We start from the raw sequence: 16,407 nt of genomic DNA, 5'->3' as shown, positions 1-16,407 counted from the left end.
TTTATTGCTGTTTCTTTCTCCCCCAAAACATTGCTGTAGTTCACAATAACACTCAGCGTTAACAAACTTGTAAATATTGAGCTCTTATCAAAACTAAATGTTACAAAAGAACCGAAGTGACCAGGTGGGTTCTCTTAAACTGAGCTGCAAGGGAGTCCATGTGCAATAAAAGCAACAATGGCACCAAAGTACTTCAACATTTTCTTTTCACACCAAGCCACAATGGATAATCACAGTGAGAGCTTCACCACTTCTCCATACATCATTGTGGCATATGGGGCCAAATAAACAGCAAGTTTCCCACACATCATTCCACTGACTGATTACCATGTTTATCTCTGGTTGACCAACCGCACAATTGTACACTTCAAAGATGAGTCTGCTTCAAACCGAGACTGAGGGCTTAAGGTATTATTTTCCCAAAGGCTGAATTTTATATTGGCTCTCATTGTAGTGTCCAATAAAAATGTCCACTGAGTGTGCAAATTGTACAATAAAAATATTGTGGACCTTTTATGTAGCATTTAGTATCAAATGCATGACATGATGTTTTCATTAGGCGCCGTGTGGCACGCGGTTTCATCTTGTACCGTTTGACATGCTCACACGCAACCCCGCAGATGCGACAGTTTGGACAAGAAGCGGCGAGCTAATGAGCACAGCGCAGTGCTGATTGATCATCTGAATAATTAAACTCAGGCGGTACCTGGAGACGCCATATGCCGCGTTCACGTGCTCTCTGCTGCCCCCGCCCGCCGCAAAGGTAAACAAATCTACCCAAAGATGGATGAGAGCGGCTGTATAATATGATGTTGTTTGCACTGAAGCTCAAAAAGCAGAAAGACTGAATATGTTATCAAGTCAGCTGTCTGCTGTGCTGGTCTATTAGGAAAGCTCTTGATGCAGGAGCAGCTGCAGAGATGAAGATGGACTTTGTGATTGATTGGCTGTAAAATGTTCACGGTTGAGGTGATCAGGGTACCCATGGGAGTAGGGGGGGGGGGACGCTTTTTTCTAATCCCTTTGTGGTCTTAACAAGCAGCAAAAAGGGAATTCCAGTAAGCACTGTAGGGATAGTGAGGAGTCACGTTTACAAGATCTTACCTTCGCCAAGGGTCTGCTTCAGTAAGTCATGCTTGGCCTGCAGTTTAATGATGAGATTACTGCCATTCAGGTACTCCTTGAATTTCTAAAAAAAGAGATTAAGATGATAATGAGCGATTGGCTCATCTAATCCCGCATCATGGAAATTCTAATCGAACCGCTATACAATTGAAATTTGATGTCACGGCGAGCATTAAATGGACTCACTGAGAGGTAGAACATTTCAGTCTCCTGTTGGTTGGCTCTTCTCTTTGCTACATTCATCTTGCTCATGTAGGACTCGGAAGCCAGGGACTTGATGGATTCAGTGGAGCGGCTATGTTGGAAGGCGTCTGACACGTCAAAATCTTCCACTGTCAGCATGTCCTGCAGAGTTTGCATGGTAGCGTCCAAGGTCTTTCTCACCTGCACCGAAAAAGCAAGCGTGGAAAAGGATGGCAAGTCAAGCAACGCCTACTCAGATTTTGAGGAGGAAAAAAAAAGCCTGACAATAATAAGTGACCTTATTTTCAAGGGCGAGCTAAAATATCATTTTCGTTGCGGTGAAATGAAAAGCAAGTCACATCTGAATAAAGGAGAAAAATTGAGGAGTACAAATGCATACATATTTTTGGAGCAAGGCATAGATTAATAAAGCTCATTTGGAGTCATGGCACGCCCCATCCATTATTGCACAGAACAGAAAACACGGTGAGGAAGGAGAGGAACAGCAGTTGGCACAGGAACAGGGCTTATTATCCCCTCCATTTGCACCTTTTGCGACTGACGCTTTTTGATGAGAAAGCCCTCGCTTCATCAACATAACACACACTTTCAAACTGAAAACAAGACTGGCGCAGTGACAAGGCACTAAATAAATTCTCAGCTCCAGCCAGTGGGGGGTCAGTGTAGAGTAATTGCAATGAGAACAGATGGTGATGCGGCCCTGCTCTGTGGCTCCAGGGAATGGCAGACAGACCTTTCTCTGTCACGGGGGGGGTCGTGAAGAGGGGGCTGTTGGACAGACACAAATCCCCCGTAAATCCTTACCTCCTCATTCTCAATCTTCAGTGTAGCCAAGCGAGACTGTAGCTGGTGGTAGCGCATCAAGAGCTCGGTCTGGACAGGTTGCTGGGCACTCACCTGGCACACCTAAAAAGGAACGTAAATATTCAGACGCAGCTGGAAGTTAATGTCTTAAACTGGGCAGGAAGGTTGGCAGTACAGAGCATAGGTGTCAAACCCAAGGACCGGGGGCCAGATACGGCCCGTCACATCATTTGATGTGGCCCGCAAAGACAAATTGTGCATCGACGTCACGTGTCAATATTAAATTGTCTTTATTTCACAAAACAGAGGTATTGCTAGCAATATTTATTACCATTCATCTTTTTAAAATATCGGAACAGTTTTTCTCATCTCTTATCTCAAAACGTACTATTCATCAGTTTGTTGTGTAGCCTATACTGTATATCATACATATATGCCTCCGAAGGAAACCATGATTAAGATATGGCCTGTGACAAAAATTCTGACACCTCTGGTAGAGCATGCTTGACCATACTTGGCACTGGTTGCTAAGCAACCAAGCAGAAAGTAGCCGGGTGCCCACTGGTTTGCACAGAACAGTATTATCTCACCTCATCACCCATGTGTGGCAGGTACTCAAAGCGCATGGGAGGACAGAACACCTGGTTATGCATATCCATGAGCTTGTGTTTATCGCTTCGAGAATCCAAGTTGTCCACTGCGTTCTCGATGACATCGAGTCCCTCGTGGCGAGACGTCTCCAAGTTGTACTCTGCCGACAAGTAGGTCCTAAAGGTCCGCGCCAAGCTAGCGTGGTATCCCAGATCGCAGCACTGTGAAGACATGTCATTGCGGTTCTCGTATATATACTTAGAAATGCAAATGATCCCGGAAGAGCTTGCAGGGAAAATCCCAAAATGTCATGTTCCATGTTGCAAGAGTTAACCTAGTAGGACACCAGGGATAATTACAGAGTTTTATCACACTCAGCGGTATGAAGTAACCCAATTAAGTAAAGGAATGTTTGGAGGGAGCAAGAGAGGGAGCTGGAGGCGACTGACAGTTGTGTGAATCACGACTCAAACGCTCTTTAACGCTCGTTAGCACGAGAAAACTACCGCTTTACTTTGATGCGGCCTCAATAAGTCACCATATCCTTCTCAGTACGAGGAATGTTTTCACGGTAAGCTAAATATTCAGTCCAAATCTCTTGCTATGCACAGTAATATTTGTTCATAAAATTCCTCATAAGGCTTTAAAGAGTTTGATTAAGAGTGTCAAAGGGAAGGGCAAGAAAATCAATCCATCGAGTTCATTGCCCAGTCAAATCCACTTCAACTCTCATCTGAACCGCGTAAACAAACATTGTTGCATACTTACGTCTATCATGTCGGCGACATCGTGGATGTAATATTTGGCCACCACTGCGTTTGTTGCTGCCAGGTTCAACAAATAGTCATTGCGGGCTTTGGTGCACTTCAGCTTATTCTCCGAGTATTTGGCTTGCCTCTAGAGAGGAGAGAACAGATGAAGAGAAAAACACATCAGTGGGTAAATCAAGCAGATGTGTGTGTGTGTACTGAGGCACCCTCCGAAAGGCAGAAAGGTTAGCGGGGTGTTTGGAAACACTCCAGGGAAGCTGCATCTACATTAGTCATGTGTTAAGCGGCGCAGGCAAGCTTGTGTTTAGTCATGGATGTGTTTCTCAGTACTCAGGAGACACTAAAATGCTGACAACAAAAAAAAAGCTGTGACTTGAACAGATGGTGTACTCAGAGGGGCTAACGCATCTAATGAGGGCCAATACAAGAGCTGCAGCGCACAATTTATATCTAGCAACCAATTATAAAGAGCAAACCGCCATTTGCGACGCAGCCACAAGCACGATATTAATGGTACTGTGCCGAGTTTGCATGTTCTTCCCATGCTTGCATGGGTTTTCTCCAGGTAATTGAGTTTCCTAAAGAAATGCCGATTAGGCAGATGGAAGACTGTAAATTGTGAGCGTGGGTGCTTGATTGTCTATATGTGCCTAAGACTCCAAGGATGGTTATGCATGGAACTGGCCCAATGCTTTTTTTGCACTGAATTAATAGAGCAGCTTCCTTTTTCACCGTGTGTGAAATGTTAATGCCTCCCGGATGCAAATTTCAGGGGCGTCGTCGTTAGGTTGGTAGGCTACAAAGTGTGAGGCAGAGACAACATCAATAGCTTCCAAACGGGGGATGAGAGAGCTGGAACGCTCGTTGCTGCACTGCGTTATAAAAAGTGCACAATTCCCAAGCTAGCGCCATCCCGTGTAAATCAGAAACACTGTCATCTTTTCAGCCTTTTGATTTCCTGAACCTGATATATGAAAGGAATTTCATTTGCATGAGGAAATTCCAGAGGAAGCTCCTGAGTGAAAACTGTTGGAAGTAATCGTACTCTGCAGCAACAGAATGCGAGCTGAGCTTGCCTTTTAGCCTGCAGTCTCCTCAGAGAGTTTTTGACTGCACCAGCTCGCTGTCTCATAGTTTTTATATATGAAAATACAATTATATTCTATGTAATAAAAATAAAATTATATTCGATATATATAACAAAATAAAGTTTTGTTTTTTTAAATACTTTTATGAATTCACAATTATATTCTATGTAATAAAAAATAAAATTATATTCGATATAATAAAATAAAGTTTTGTTTTTTAAATAATTTTTTACATTTTATTTGATTTTTTCTAAAATTGATTTTGTTGTTTTTGTTAACTATAATAACCTTGGTCTCGAGTCAAGATCCCTCGTAAATACCTACCTTCTCTTTCATTTTCTCAATCTTCCTACTAGAGCTGCGTCGGGACTGGCGGTCTTCGTGGCGCAGGAGGTTTACGTTGAGATCTCCTGACTTGCTGAACTGCTTCTCCTCTTGTTTTTCTGCCTCCTTCAGCTTGCTCTCCGCGCTGATGCTCTCCGTGTGGTACATGTGGTACGTCTTCATCACCTGTGGAGGATACGCCCAAGTTCAACAATGGCCGCCATCATCATCTCACTGACAGACTCAATTACCAAGCTTTGGAGATGCTCCGAGGTAAATGTAGAGTCCATTTTTACTTAGTGTGCTTTTATATTTGAGTCTGTTTTCAATGTTAGAATAGTTTGACTTGAAAATGGAACATCGCCCTTTTCCATTAGAACGAAAAGGCACTTAAAAACGAGCCCAGTCAGACTAATCGATGATTTACAGAAGAAAAGGAGCCTCTGAGAGATGTCCTCTTCCAAATTCTTCAGCTCTTTCCAAAGAGCGCTTTGCTCTTTCACGGTGGCCTGGTGGATCATTTAGCTCAAAAGATATGGCAAGTAGCACATGTCCCCCACACATGGAATATCTCAACAGATTACAGGAAGGCATATATATCCAAGCCATCCTCACATCCACCCCCTCAATTTGCCTTAAAATCATTTTTTTTTTCTTCTTCCCTCTCCAACAAAACAACTAGCAAGGTGACAAGAGAGGCGTGTGGTGGCAGAAGGCCTGAAAAAAAAAAACTGCCTTGTTAAATGTAACCATATGCTTCTGCCTCCATCTTGTAAAGTGTCACCCCAGATGCGAGTGGTGTTTTTAAATGTCTTAAAAGTATTTTTTTTAAAACACCCCAGGATGTTGGCCAGTCTACATAAACAGTGATTTATTTGTTTCCTCCAAGTTTCCTGTAATCCACTAAATCATATACGCTTAGCCACAACAAGTCCTTTCATCTCGTAAAAGAACTGCCTTTGGGTCAAAGCCTGTGATAGAAATTATTTCCAATGTTGCCTTTGAAGAAGTTTTATTTCGTCCCATTGTCATGTGCGTTTACACAAAAGAAGGGGGGGGGGAACAACAGCAACAACAGAGGGACAGACAAACAGCTAGAAGGTAAATTTGAAAGGAGAATGTATACAAGAATAAATATCATTTTCAGAAAGACACAATGACGTGCAAATCTATTAAATGAATATAGAGGTTGGCTTAATTTGCATAATATTTACAAATTAAAACTATATGGATGTGAGTAATGCTGGAAAAAAAGTCAACATAGGCATGAATGAGGCAACGATTGGGAACAGCACAACTCTCCATCTGAGACTTTCAAAATTACTATTGCTATTCATAAGAAGCAGCCAACAGACAGCAGGTGGTCCATCACAAAGATAAGAGCAGATTTATTGATCTCGCTGGGGATATTAGGTCTGTCTGCGTAACCGGAAATTAGCACCGGTTGAAGATTCTTCTGAGTCATATTGCTGAAAACATCAACAGGAGATTTTCCGGCCTTTGCACTTTCCTTATTTCAAGGCTTGGCAAACTGAGAATGTTTTTAGCTCACGGCCTTCTATGTCTGGATCAAGAGCCGGGGATTTCACTCTTTTGTTGGCTGCCAATGAAAACCGTTGGAAGGAAAAAAAATTACCATGTGTTACCAAGTGACTACAATTTCGATTGGGCTATTTGTGAGGAAAAGAAAATACTAAAAATGTTGCAGTCAGGGAAATAAAATGATTCTTATTCAAAGGATTTCCCACTAACTACATCAGAATCCAAACAGAGGTCATGACATTTGACCTTACAGCTAAATTCTGTAGCTGTGTTTTGCATTTTCTTTGGCATCAGACTGTCATGAAATGAAAACATTGCAGCAGGAAGGATTGAAATAAAAGTGCATTGTCAAGAAAAAAAAAAAAAGATGCACTTTGGGTAATTCATGTTTTTCTCCCTGCAAGCTCCCAATACAGCTGCATTTTGTAGATAAAACCAAAATGACACCTTTGGGTATGAATCCACACAGACAAACTGTGAACCTAAAAGCAAAAAATTGCAGAGGCAAGAAAATATTGAACCACTTCATCACTTTTGTTTTTTTTACATCATCATGAATTTGAATTACTATTGGAAAAAACAATTAAAAGTTGATAAAACTAGGAAGGAAAAGAATGAAAGAACCCATGAAAAGGCTTGATGAGACAAGAGATGTTGTAACTTACAGTGTAGAGTTCATTGGTCACCTTCACCAGCTCCTCGTGCATCTGGATCCCGATATCCTTGCTCTGAACGACGACAGCGTGACAAAAAAATTAGCGTCTGTTTAAAAGGTATCTGTGTGTTGTCACAGGATAGGCATCATTTTCTGCCAGATGATTTCAGTCTATAGATGTTCCTAATATTGTGGTTGGTAAATATACTCCAGAGAAAAAAAAATTCTTTGAATCTAGTCCAATGTTTAAAAAAAAAAAAAGGGTGCATGGAGGGGTGGCGGTGAATTAATGGGATTTGATTGTTTATGCATTCAAACAACTGTCAAACTCGATGTGATAAATCCTTAAATTCCCGCAAGGGCTCAGGCAGCCGGTAAATAGCATCAGTGCGCATCAGTGGCTCTGAAGTGAGACCGACTGCAGCATGTACTGCAGACAGCGGCGGTTCTGACGTGGGGGGGGGGGGGGGGGGGTGATGAACAAATATGATGCAACACTCTGTAAGAATTGGAATCAGTTTGGAACCTATATGTCATAGAAAAGAAATGCAACCATATTGTGTAATCATTCTTTGAATGTACAGTATGTTTAAAAGAACAGACCTAGTAAGTGGAGTTGTTTTTCAAATGAAGGCTTTCCATTGGTCCGTGTTGGCGCACACACAAACATGCACACTTTTTGGTGTTTGGGTACGACCTCAATCATCTCAGCTATGTGCTGACTAGATGCTGCTAACACTGAATGGGAGGCGACAAAATATTTGTCCAGGGGTGTCTGGCCCTCAGCATATTTCTACTTCTACAGTCCTACAGGGCTCCAAACTTCACCCAGAACTCGTAACACACCACCACAATATATTGAGATTCGATAATATTTACCTCGGAAATCCTTATGTACGTTTTTTGTGAAGTGAAGAGATAAATGATTGACTGACCTTCTTGAAGAGGCGAATGACGTCTTCACTGATCTGGGCCAAGCGCTGAATGACGTTGTTGGTGTAGAGGTCACTGAGGGTGGCGTGGTCACGACTCTCACGCCTGGTCTGGTTCAGCACCAGGTACCAGCAGTTGACAGAGGACAGCAGATGCTGGTCTTTCCTGGGAAACACAGGGTGAGGATATTTGTGTTTTAAATTTGGAGGTCATATTTATTATGTCGAATTACGCAGGAGAGTTTAAACATTGAATCTCTTTCTCCCTCTTCATTCATTCCATGGCTGCCTCATTGCCTACAGTAAGATCACTCCATCCAAATCCTTCTACATGATAGACTCCAAACTACATTGCACTCTCAGCTGGTTAAATGTATAATGATGCATGGGCCTGATTTGCCGCATAATGACTCGGCGGCAAGGGCGCTTTCAAATCCAAAGAGCATTGCGTATACACACATTGGACGATATGCTTTTAAAGCCATTTTTATCTGTGAATTCATCAGACAAGCCACCCCAAAGAAGAAGAAACAGAGAAGGAAATGAGAGCAAAGCAGGACCAGAGTGCAGTGTTTTGGTGGTGGTGGTGGTGGGGGGGGGGGGTCTGGCAGGGCGGATTACGCTCTGCAGTCTCAGCAACATCAAAGAAGACCCTCTGGAGATGATACTAATGCTAATCGCCTTTTATGAGGCTGATACTGAGCTACAAGTACTGGGAATCATTAACTAACTCACATTATCATATTTAGCAAAATAATGTCAACTTTTGTCCGAGTTTCTTCTTCTACACTTCAGTCACTTGAAGACCGCCACCTTGAGGCTCATAAAGGTATCTACAGTAAGTGGCTTTGGAATTCTTTGAGAAAAATAGTGAGGCTATTTATTAACATTTAAATAACCATATTGGTATAAAATGTAGTCCAATGCTTTCAAAAGGAAAATTGAAAAATACATGATAAATATAAATAAAGTCATTTTAAAGATTTGAGGAATGTAACATTAATTGACACATTACTAATTACATCTTTCCTAGCAAAAGCGGATCTAAAGTAGCCCACTTTGTGATTCCCACTTGTGGGACGGCCTATTTCTACATGCTCATCATGAGTCCTTTTGTAGCGCTCCCTCTTGAGCTGTCTAATTGCCTCAGTGGGCTGCAGATGGGTCTTCTGTGCTGTTTGGAGACCAAGCACCTCGAAATTCTTATAATCCCTAAAAAGTGGTCAGATTGTTGATCATATCGTTATTTTTTTTCTTTAAATTTTACTTACACAAAATTGACAGCAACAAGATGTTGTCTCCCATGCCACTGCCCTCGTTTCACAGTAGCAGGAGGCCGCTAATTAGGCTTGTGCCTGACCCACATCTCTGGAAATATTTCAACCTCTTAAAAGATGTTTTTTTTTAGGTCTATCAGACATCAAAGATTATCTTTTTACAATTCTTGTTCCAACTGGGCCTGTAACAAGGAAGTAGATGTTCTGTAGAGCGCAGCGGGTGGGGTCGATATCAAATGCATCACGTCATGAGTATTTATACAGATATCATTAATATGGAGAAGCTTCTGTGCTTTTGTCAATTTCTCCTCTCTGACACGCTCTGTAAGAAAAAAAAAAAGGAATACCGAGGTTTAATTGGGGAGAGTAATTTGATTGGATGATAAACCAGCTATTGCAAGATGCCACCGTTGTGTACAACGAGCAAGCTTCATGCTTGGATGGCATCGTCTTAATCACTCTGATGTGTCCCGGCCAGGAATCCCAGAAGGAAGCGTGTATCTATCAAAGCAAAGACTGTTTGCTGAATGCTCCTAATCCTCGACACACTGTCTGCCTGCCTGCTGCTTATCGACCAAAGAGCCCAGACAACAAGAGCCAAACTGTTTCAAAAGGAAAAAAAGAAATAAATGGTACACGGGCTGCACATTTCCCTTTTACCGGGTTTTTGCACATCATGCAGCAGTTTTGCTTGTTGAGGAAGACTGCCAATGTTTGCTAATGCGCAGCTACATGCCGGCAAGGGGCGGAGCTTTGGTAAAGAATTGCAAAAGTTGCAAAGTGTGAAGCAGCTCATCTATTGATGCGTGACGCGCCGACTTCCACCAGCTGCACTTTGCATTGGGAAAATGGCGGCCTTTTGACTGCTGCCTGTAAACTAGACGTCATGGATTAGTTTAACATCTGACCGTCAAAGCGCCACAAAGGAAGAATGAATTGAGAACATTACAAAACCAAGTGGGACTAAAGCCATAGAAGTTAGTTGCCATAGCGACCATTTAGAGGGACAGTAACAGCCCTGATCCTTTCTGTAGATGGGCGGAGCCTTCCAAAAATTCCCAATCCCTAGAGTGCATGTTTGTCATTCAGCAGGAAAAAAAAAATGTTCATAACATTTTGAAATATCAATACATTTTGCACTCACCTGCAGCTCGTTAAATTATAATAAATAAAAAGAAAATAGCAGAGTGAGATGTGGAAACATTTTGCTTGTCAGCAGCAAGCCTGGAGACAATTCAAACTGCTCAGTGTGGCCTAACAGCTTAGCAAACGTCACACATTTAACAACCTACATTTAAATAATAGCCTGACAAATGTTCATTATTTTGTGACAAGCACGCTTATGGCCCACTGGTTGCATAAAGCAATTAAAGATGAATTCTCATGCATTGCTACATTTTCCCTGAGACATCAGCTGGGGAAGAAGATTGAAATCATCCTCAACAAATCATTTGGACACACACTCAAAAAGCGTAACACACACACTCACACACTTAAACAATGCAATTTTGCATAGCCCTGTCTTATCTCTTCCATCCAAATGGACACTTATGACACTCAGCAGTGATTGTAGTTTAATGAGCCACATCATCTACTCCTGAAAGGTCATAGTTAAAGTCAAAACATGAACCCTTCAGAGATTTTTTTTCCTCAATGTGCCAAATGAGATTTACTAGAGGAGCACAATAGTGTTTGTTGGGTCAGTGTGTTGTAGTTGCAGTAGCTGTAAATCACATAAACATTCTGGACTGGAAAGGTGCCAGCTCGACTCATACTAAAGTCTGGTCTACTCTCAAAATAATAACAGTGCACAATATAGACAATCTAGTATTCCGTTAGTTGGCTTTGCGCCAACAAAGTGTTTTTCTTCCAGTTCACCATCAACCTAATTACACCAAAATGAGAGGAAAGAAGCATAAAGGGCGTGTCACATCTGATTAAGTGGATTTGTGATTGCCCTCCTGCCTGATCCAGGAGTGCACACAGCAATTTATTGTCTTTTTTTTTTTTTTTGTGGCGTTCTGTGCTCAAGTTTTAATTATAGCCACCATTTAATTGCTATTAGCTGCAAGTGCGGTGACAGCACAATGCCTTGAAATGCGCGTGGAGGTGCTGCGAGGCCAACACGCATGAGGAAATCTGACAAAAATAGTCGATTTTTCTTCTCCTGCTTAAATCATTTCATGGAATCACACTTTGTTGAAGGGCTTGTTAGGGTGAGCTCCAATCCCAGTGGCATTGCAATAGATGAAAGGCATAATAATGGACGCGTACGCCACAAATGTGGCAATGATCAGCTTTCGGCATCTTATGAAGATCAAAGTAATTATTTAGCATTTGATCAGATGGCTCCAATGATATTCCTCACGCTGCTCTGAAACAGCCATGATGTTCTCTGCTCTCAATACTTTTTTCCGTTAAGCGACGATATTTGCATGCAATTTCTGTGCGAATTGCAATTTCTGGTTGTTTTGCACAATTTAATTATTTTTGCTGTTATTCTGTGGCACAGCGCAAAGGTTAAGCCAGTCAGTTTGCACCGGCAGCGTTGTGTCAACTGAGAGGAGATTCTCAAGATGCCAGAATGTAACCTGCCGCAACAGCTGGTTTCATTTATCCAGTGAAATGCTCGCCCCAGTTCATGCGTGCAAATTCTACGCCAACTTTACAAATAAGGACTGCCAAGAATGCCCAAATAACATATTCAGGAAGAATCTAACAATATTCCCCTTGTGCTTTAGAACACATTAGTCATCCACAGTTTGAATGCACATGTCAAAAAGTAAGTTTTTTTTTTCCCACATATCACAAAGAGTGAAAAGACAAGCCAAGGTGATGTGCGTTTTATATAAAGTTACCATTTCTATTGAAATCAATCAATGAAGTGTTTTTTAAATAAAACCAATTAACATTAGCATCACTGCCTCAGAGGGATTGAATGCATTGAGACTTCATGACAGTTTATGTGACTCTACAGAGGAAGATTTATTATTTTCTTTGTCACACAGCAGTTTTGTTCTACAAAGCCTGAAGAAAAAAGAATTTGTTTCTCAGGAAACAAAGGATGGAAGGAAGGATGGAGCGCGAGATCGACAGGCGGATCGGTGCAGCGTCGGCAGTAATGCGGACTCTGTACCGGTCCGTCGTGGTAAAGAGAGAGCTGAGCCAAAAGGCAAAGCTCTCAATTTACCGGTCGATTTACGCTCCTACCCTCACCTATGGTCACGAGCTATGGGTCGTGACCGAAAGAACGAGATCCCGGATACAAGCGGCCGAAATGAGTTTTCTCCGCAGGATGTCCGGGCTCTCCCTTAGAGATAGGGTGAGAAGTTCGGTCATCCGGGAGAGACTCGGAGTAGAGTCGCTACTCCTCCACGTTGAGAGGAGCCAGATGAGGTGGCTTGGGCATCTCATCAGGATGCCTCCTGGACGCCTCCCTAGGGAGGTGTTCCGGGCATGTCCCACCGGGAGGAGACCCCGGGGACGACCCAGGACGCGCTGGAGAGACTATGTCTCTCAGCTGGCCTGGGAACGCCTTGGGATCCCCCGGGATGAGCTAGATGAAGTGGCTGGGGAGAGGGAAGTCTGGGAGTCCCTCCTGAAGCTGCTGCCCCCGCGACCCGACCCCGGATAAGCGGAAGAAGATGGATGGATGGATGGATGGATGGAAACATCACACTAACATTGATGGAGGTGCTCACATTCAGAACTCGTCAATATGACAACGTTCAAGTTGCCTTATTTCCTCCCGCTACGATCAGATGCAGGGAGTGAAATGACAGGTTGGTGCCGGGTTGGGGTGAGATCTGCTGCCAGAACTCAGCTGGGTTACTGCTCCAGATTTCAGAGCGAAGCACACCGACATGCCCTGAGGTGTTTGATTCTGGGAGCGGCAGAGGCTTAATTTCATGCCGTGCGTGAGTCGTGTGTCAATGTGTTGCTAGGGCTCCCTGTGAGAAGATGATCAATATGATCACGCCTACAACTACCTTCATCTTTTTAGTTGTAAGAATCCTTTGTAGAAACCTTGTTGTTCAATGTAGTTCAACTAAATTATTTTTGAACTGCAATACTCTTGAGAAATGCAAAGAGCATGCAGAGAGATCCTGTTGCCAAACCTAAACGGCAATAAAATAAATGGAATGAGGACTACATTAGTGGATAATAAATCATGTAGCCTAGCATATCATGTCGTAGCAATCCCTTGGCACCATACAAATAGGCCCCTGATCAGGTATTACTTCACAGCAATTTGATTGAAGGTAGACTAAGTGTTATGATTCGCCAGTGAGGGCAAATTCTCATTTCATTGCATCTAACTGGAATGACATGACAGCATAAAACACTTATAATAACATGTTTACTTTTTGCACCTAACTGTGATCCTAAAAGTACAAACCTAATAGAAAGTGGGTGGATAGAGTACAAGAAATCTCAAGAACTACCTGGACAATGTTATTAAACATTCTGTCTTAAAAAAGGCAGTGGCGGAGCTAGAGGGTGGACCTTGGGGGGACTGCCCTCCCTAAATATGCGTGGACCCCCTCCTTCCAGGTGCCAGACCAGATAATTGACTTTAGGGTATATTCTGATTTTTTTTCAGGGATTTTTCCTAGATCTTCATCCATCCCAAAAGAAAAATAATCTTATCTCCGCCAGTGAATAAAGTCAATACATCTCAGTTTTGATAAGAGTGTAATTCGATTTTGATTACTATGGTTGTCAGATAGACAACTACGATATTTAGTGCATGACGGCACGAGTGTGAACGCTAGTCCCTCACAATTCGGCATCATTAAGGCACAACGGCATCAAATGGCATCGTCGGTGTGTCTCTGTGCAGACGGCAAGCTGTTGTTATCTCGACTGAATGACATGATGATTTGATTGGGATGCTCTTTAGTACTTAGGCAAAAGCAATTGACAACTTCTAATGTGGAGCATCTGTTACATATTTAGATGGAAAATGTGATTTGATACAACACGTGAAAAGCTTTTTCCGGGCAATGTCAAGTGCTGAAGTGAAGCACAGTGAATGCGGTCTGTCCATCCTTTGGTTCTTTAATGAGCCGTGACCTGCTTACAACGCCCCGGCGAGCTGACCTTTTAAAGATGTTGGTTATTATACCAGATAGTCCACTACAGCACATAAACATGATTTAATATTTTGTCTTCTGCACTGCAGTCAAATAAGGCAGCGCTATAAGTGCTGCGGTTCACAGGAGGAGGACAGGCCCCCCCCAAGGACAAAGGTGAAAAGCCACGGCGGACTTACTTGAACTGCTGGTGTTCCCGAGAACTGCGGATTTTGGAGGAAAACCTCTCGGAGAGTTTGTCTAAACTGCGGGAGTATTCCAGTTCGATCTCTGCCTTGCGGCGGAAAAACTCCTGCAGGTCCTGCAGCAACTGGATGCGTGATTCCGATTGTTGCTCCAAGCATTTGAACTGCTCCACCAATTGGTTACGGATTTCTGTCCAAGAAAAACACAAAACATAAGTCATCTTGTGTCCTTTAGCTAATTTCAGTTCATTTCCATTCTGTCAACTGAGGATATAAATGCCTTTGGCCCGGCTACTAATACTTCATAGAAAGAAAAACAATAAATACATGAAATAGTCCTTTGAAATGACAAATTTAAAGATGGTGGTAATTACACTGTTTGCCTATAATGAACTGTAGAAGTAGGGCAACACTTCTAATTTTAAACCGTAATACATGTTATAAAATATCCTCCCATGCATAATTGAAAATAAAAGAAAGCCTACTCATTTAACATGTGAGATGTAATGAGAAGCGTATGTGCTTGGTGGAGTAAAATTTCTCCTCAAGAGGAACCTGATGCTGCCCCGCAGGCAGGCTGCAGCTTCGTATGCCAGTGGGAACCCACCCGAGAAACCTGAACCCACTTTGCAGCCGCAATCACTGATCCCGTCCCAGAAAGGTCCATTTTGCAGAACAAAACCTCCTGTACTAAGAAGTAGATAGTCTTTTGCTATCACATAAACCATACTTATAATTTTTAAATAATAATTTAATAAATTAAACAGAAAATACACCTCCATGGCAGTGGGATGCGAATTTTTTTTAATATGAATATTACGAGTTTCTAAGTGGCAAGCAGAAGTGACCCACGTTGCTGAGGGTGTCATTTTGGTCCGCCGAGCCCTCCCGTGGATAAACGCAGGCTAGGAAGAAGCTTGTCATTTGAGGTGCAACAGTGAGGCTTCCCGCCTGTGATGTTCAGCTCGGAGCAGCCGGCTTCAACCCTGCGGTTAACCACCGTCCCAGCCCGCTTTTTAATGCGAGGGGGCCTCCCTTATCCCTTCACAACTTTGCAGTAGTACATGAGACTCTCCGGGGATCCAACTTCACAGCTTCACAGGAATGCCTCCTATTCCCACAAGTGATCTATTCCCCACTTGGGTTTTATTCTCCAAAGAAGCCAAGGGGAAAATGTGACGGCGGTGAAGCCAGAAAACAAGCCACAACAACAACAAAAAAAGGGAACTCTGAACTACCAGCTGCAGCGCAACATTTAACACAACGTTGGAAAAATAGGTCACCCACACTAAAAAGTGTGTTAGAAATCCTGAGCCAGTGTGGAGAATGGAACCCCAGATCTTCATTGGTTGCGGTTTCGACAAAGTGCCGAATGCTCGCTGCTTGTCCCTAAAGTGTGCTTTGCAATAATGATGGCAGCACTTCAACTAAAACTAAAACACCCAAGAGGGAGGAGGAGTCGACAACATTTCTAAATTTGTTTAAATAACATCTCAATATAGATGGAAATGACCCTATTAAATGTACCTAAAGCTTCTCTGGGGAATGAAAAATCAATCAAAGTTGCGAATTCATCAATTCATAATTTAGTTGATTCTAAAAGATCTCAGTATTCAAAAGAAGGCCTCATTGAATTTGCACAAACATTTGAAGTTGTTGATTAAGCTGCCTGCTATGTGGCTTGCTGTGTTTCTGTTTTGAGATGGAGCCATCTGCTATCTGTTTGGTGGCAAAAGGGGGGAGGGAGGATAGAAGGAGACTGGTGAGGTTGAAAGTTGCCTGAACTGTGCTGTAGATCAGAAAAAGAAAAAAAA

The 16,407-nt window shown here is 42.5% G+C and overlaps 1 protein-coding gene across 2 annotated transcripts in view; it reads right to left on the bottom strand.

Annotated features, from left to right (window-relative positions):
- The window catches only part of srgap3 (SLIT-ROBO Rho GTPase activating protein 3), a 33,218-nt gene that overhangs the window by 9,077 nt on the left and 7,734 nt on the right, over nt 1-16,407 (bottom strand). For both annotated transcript variants that reach the window (XM_061291762.1, XM_061291763.1), the window contains exons 2-10: nt 14,588-14,783; nt 8,039-8,201; nt 7,114-7,176; nt 4,907-5,092; nt 3,493-3,621; nt 2,724-2,945; nt 2,134-2,235; nt 1,312-1,509; nt 1,105-1,189 (exon numbers count right to left, since the gene is read on the bottom strand). In XM_061291762.1, the coding sequence (XP_061147746.1) occupies nt 1,105-1,189; nt 1,312-1,509; nt 2,134-2,235; nt 2,724-2,945; nt 3,493-3,621; nt 4,907-5,092; nt 7,114-7,176; nt 8,039-8,201; nt 14,588-14,783 (1,344 nt within the window). The remainder of the gene's footprint in view (nt 1-1,104; nt 1,190-1,311; nt 1,510-2,133; nt 2,236-2,723; nt 2,946-3,492; nt 3,622-4,906; nt 5,093-7,113; nt 7,177-8,038; nt 8,202-14,587; nt 14,784-16,407) is intronic.

The sequence above is a fragment of the Syngnathus typhle genome, linkage group LG11 (genome assembly GCF_033458585.1).
Source record: "Syngnathus typhle isolate RoL2023-S1 ecotype Sweden linkage group LG11, RoL_Styp_1.0, whole genome shotgun sequence".
Classification (NCBI taxonomy): Eukaryota; Metazoa; Chordata; class Actinopteri; order Syngnathiformes; family Syngnathidae; genus Syngnathus; species Syngnathus typhle.
This window is presented reverse-complemented; position numbering and strand designations above follow the sequence as displayed.